At 42.3% G+C, this 3543-nt stretch overlaps 1 protein-coding gene across 1 annotated transcript in view; it reads left to right on the top strand.

Moving 5' to 3' along the window:
- The first annotated feature begins 15 nt into the window (after positions 1-15).
- Positions 16-3543, top strand: part of fgf5 (fibroblast growth factor 5) — a 15627-nt gene continuing 12099 nt past the window's right edge. The window contains exon 1 of the mRNA XM_015014946.1: positions 16-876. Within this exon, the coding sequence (XP_014870432.1) occupies positions 675-876 (202 nt within the window). The 5' untranslated portion in view covers positions 16-674. The remainder of the gene's footprint in view (positions 877-3543) is intronic.

Below are 3543 nucleotides of genomic sequence, written 5' to 3'. Positions count from 1 at the left end.
CTCTATCACTTAAAACCTGAATAAAACAAAACATTTGTTGTAATGTGATGAGGCTCTGTAAATCTGTAAAAATCACCATATTCATTAGGAATGGCTGTTTTACTGAAGCATTAAGTTTTTATTCTGTCCGTACCCTGGACATGCATTCCGCTCAGAATACATGATTTAGCTCTTCAGCAGCTTCTCCTGCAGCCGTGTGAAGGTAAAACATCACAAAGCCTCAGAGCCAGAGTCTGAGTCGGAGATTTAAACTTTTCTTCATAGATAGAAGGAGGTGAGACGTTCGTCCTGCAGCTCCGGGGACAAACCGACCCACTCCCGTTCAAAATATTTTGTCTCTGTGCGTAAAATGCTGCGTCCTGGCGCGGAGGATCTCTGGGAAAGAGCTCCGTGTCGGTGGAGCTTCCTTCACGCCCCGCTGCTGTGGGTCGGTGCTGAGCAGGAGTGGCATCTCGGCGACAAAATCCCGCTGAAAGAGCGTCCTTTAGAGCTCAGGCATGCATGAAGCTGTGAGCTCACTGGCGTTATAAATATCCCCAGCAGAAGCACCGCGGCCGGGGTAATGCCCACCCGCGCCGCACGCCTGTGCGCGCAAACCTCCTGGGTTCTTGACCTCGCCACTGGATCGGTTAAAATGCGAAACGCGGCGTGGTGAGAGGCTCCAGCTGGGAAGAATGAATGTTCCTCTCTGCCTTCTGACCTTCGCTCACTGGATTTGCGCGGCGGCCGCAGCGCAGCGCGCCTCTTTGCTCCTCCAGGAGGGGATCAGCTCGGGACGCAGGACCTGCAGGCTCTACTGCAGGGTTGGCATCGGCTTCCACCTCCAGATTCATCCCGACGGCAGAGTGAACGGCAGCCATGAGCCCAACCAGCTGAGTAAGTCTCCCCCTGCATGCACAAAGCAGCTCAACTACTGAATCCTAAACGTCTGGACGCGACTCCTCTTTATGTCCCCTAAGTTTCCTGGTTGTTTTCATGAATGTTATTCCTGTAAGTTGGAACAGTAATGGTTTCCACAGGAGCAGGGGTGTGAAATATCTCAGCACAAGTCATCAGGTTGACGAGCCTCGTTTGTGTCCGTCCGGGATGTTGGCAGGTAGACTATTTGTGGAAGTAACAGGTGCAGCTCCGGGATGTGCGCTGCTGCAAATCAGCGTGACTGACATCACAACAGCGCGACTCCACTGCGCAGCAAAAAATAAATGCTGCTTAAATAAAAGAGTCTGTCTGATAAAACTTTGACGCAGAGGAAGTTAAACCTCCTGATTTAAACCCCGTTAGAGTGAAATGATGGATGAAACGAGCAACAAAGTCAATATTCGATGGACAGCATGATGTTGGGTCTTTTTGTGGATTGTGTTCAGGTTGCAGCAATAAATCACTCAGCATTTATGCCCAAAGAGACAAGAGAGAGGATTTTTTTTTGTCTAATCAGAAATGCAAAACCAAGTAGTTTAGATTTTATTCTTAAAGTTAAATAAGTAAAGATATTATGAGAGCTGATTTCTTATTGCTGAACTGGTCATTTCCCCTTGAGTTCAAATTAATGCACAGATGTAAAACCCTTCATTTCACCGATATCCTCTTGAAATTTTAACATTAGATTTCATGTTACTGGCCCCTTTACTGTGATACCCCTGAATAAAATTAAATGCATGCAATTCACTTTAAAATTAACCTCATTAATAACTAATTAATGAACAGTTCACCTGTGTGTATTTTAATCTGAGCATAAATCCAGCTTTCCTTTTGACAGGATGTCTTTATTCATGCGCTTTATAAATGTGGTCTTAATGGAAGAGGTGCAAGACGAACCCTGTGTCAATCAGAGCAGGAACGAGCTGCTCTGGTTAACCAACACCTCAATCAACCTTTTTATTCTACTAGTAAAATGTGTGTAGCTGAAAGCTAACACTGCATCAGCCTGAACACACCTGGAAAAATGTCAGTGGCTGCAGCTGCAGCGCTGTGCTGCTCCTCAGCATGTGACAGGACTGGGTGGAGGTTCAGCGCCCAGCAGGAGAACCACCCTGAACATCCAGCCAGAGATACAACTGAATGGTTCAGAGTGGCCCAGTCAAAGTCCAGTCCTAAATCTAATTGGGAAACTAACGATGATTTTAGTAATCAATCATTCTGACCACTAATCAGTTAATTGGATTAATAAAAATGTTCATTTAACCACCTCAGCATTTTTATACATTAGAAATAGATTAAAAGATGCAAATAAATGTATAATTAAATTCTTATTTTGAACAAGAAAATAAACATTTTATTGCCTAAAATGCAATAACACCGGATTCCTTTTGGTTTTGGTTAAAGCATACTTGCAAGGTGTTTTAATCTTAAATGCAAAATGTATTCTGTGCTGTTTTAGCTGAAGTTTTGCTCTGAATATATCGTTTTTTCAGCAAATGGCCTTTTTTGAGTCTGTGTTCTCCAGTTAGCAATTAATCGATTGCGAAATTACTTGACGTTTATTCCAACAATCAACTCATCACGATTCATTTGACTAATCCGATTAATCGTTTCAGCCATTCTCTCCATCCGGTCGGACCAAGGTTGGGTTATTCTGCAAAGAAGAACTGGCAGAAATGTCAGTCTAAAGACCTGCAGCTGCAGTTTCAGCAAAAGAAAATTCTGCAAAGTTTTCACTCATGGAGCCAAATCCAACGGCAATGTTTAGATGTCATATAAAATCCCATAAAATCCCATAAACACTGATGTTTGTGACTTTAAAGGGACGAAACATGAAAAATATTTAATGAGCATGAATTCTTATGTAAACCAGTGTGTGTGTCCTGGTTAGAAACCTGTAAATATGTGTTTCAGTTTTTATTGAAGTCTGATGAAACAGGCGACGCTCCCTGTGGAAGCTCACATGTGCCTTCATTTCATGGTCTCTTCACAGTGTTGTCAGGTTACATCGGTTTAAATGCAGTAGCCATCTGTGTGTGTGTGTGTGTGTGTGTGTGTATGTGTATGTGTGTGTGTGTGTGTCCGTGCAGCCTGACAAACAGCAGATCAGGATGTTTTAAATTTGTAAGTCTGAATGAATCTCAGAGATTTAAAAAAATACAGAGAAGAAGAAAATGAGTTTTTACTGCATTCTGGTTTTGTTCAGTTTTTAAGAAAACAGACAAATGCTGAAGAGATTGCCAGTTTGCTACAGCAAACTTATTGTTTTTAAGATATGTCAGTTTTTTATTTTACCGTGATCTGATTTTTTCCTCTACTACTTTCCCCACTAACACACTAGAATACTCCTTAACTTTATGTTTTCATCTTATGCATTACCTTAAAATTATATGTTGCAAATAAAACACGATCAAAGCTCTCATTGAGAGGCATGAAAAGTCGGGACGTTACTCATGACAAACATTTGACTTACAGACGTCCGTCCTGCCCTGAGGAAGACTAAATCTGAGGTGCCCAGACTTTTTGTTGCAGGGACCAACATCCTAAAGCTGAAACTAACGGGACAGTATCAGCTATAAGGACTGATGGGGAAAAGAAAATTACTGTCATGATTTGACTGCTTTA

The sequence above is a fragment of the Poecilia latipinna genome, unplaced genomic scaffold (assembly GCF_001443285.1).
Source record: "Poecilia latipinna isolate Pla-1442-1.1 unplaced genomic scaffold, P_latipinna-1.0 Scaffold1866, whole genome shotgun sequence".
Lineage (NCBI taxonomy): Eukaryota > Metazoa > Chordata > Actinopteri > Cyprinodontiformes > Poeciliidae > Poecilia > Poecilia latipinna.
The sequence above is the reverse complement of the archived record's forward strand: the minus strand, read 5'-3'. Positions and strand labels throughout refer to the sequence as shown.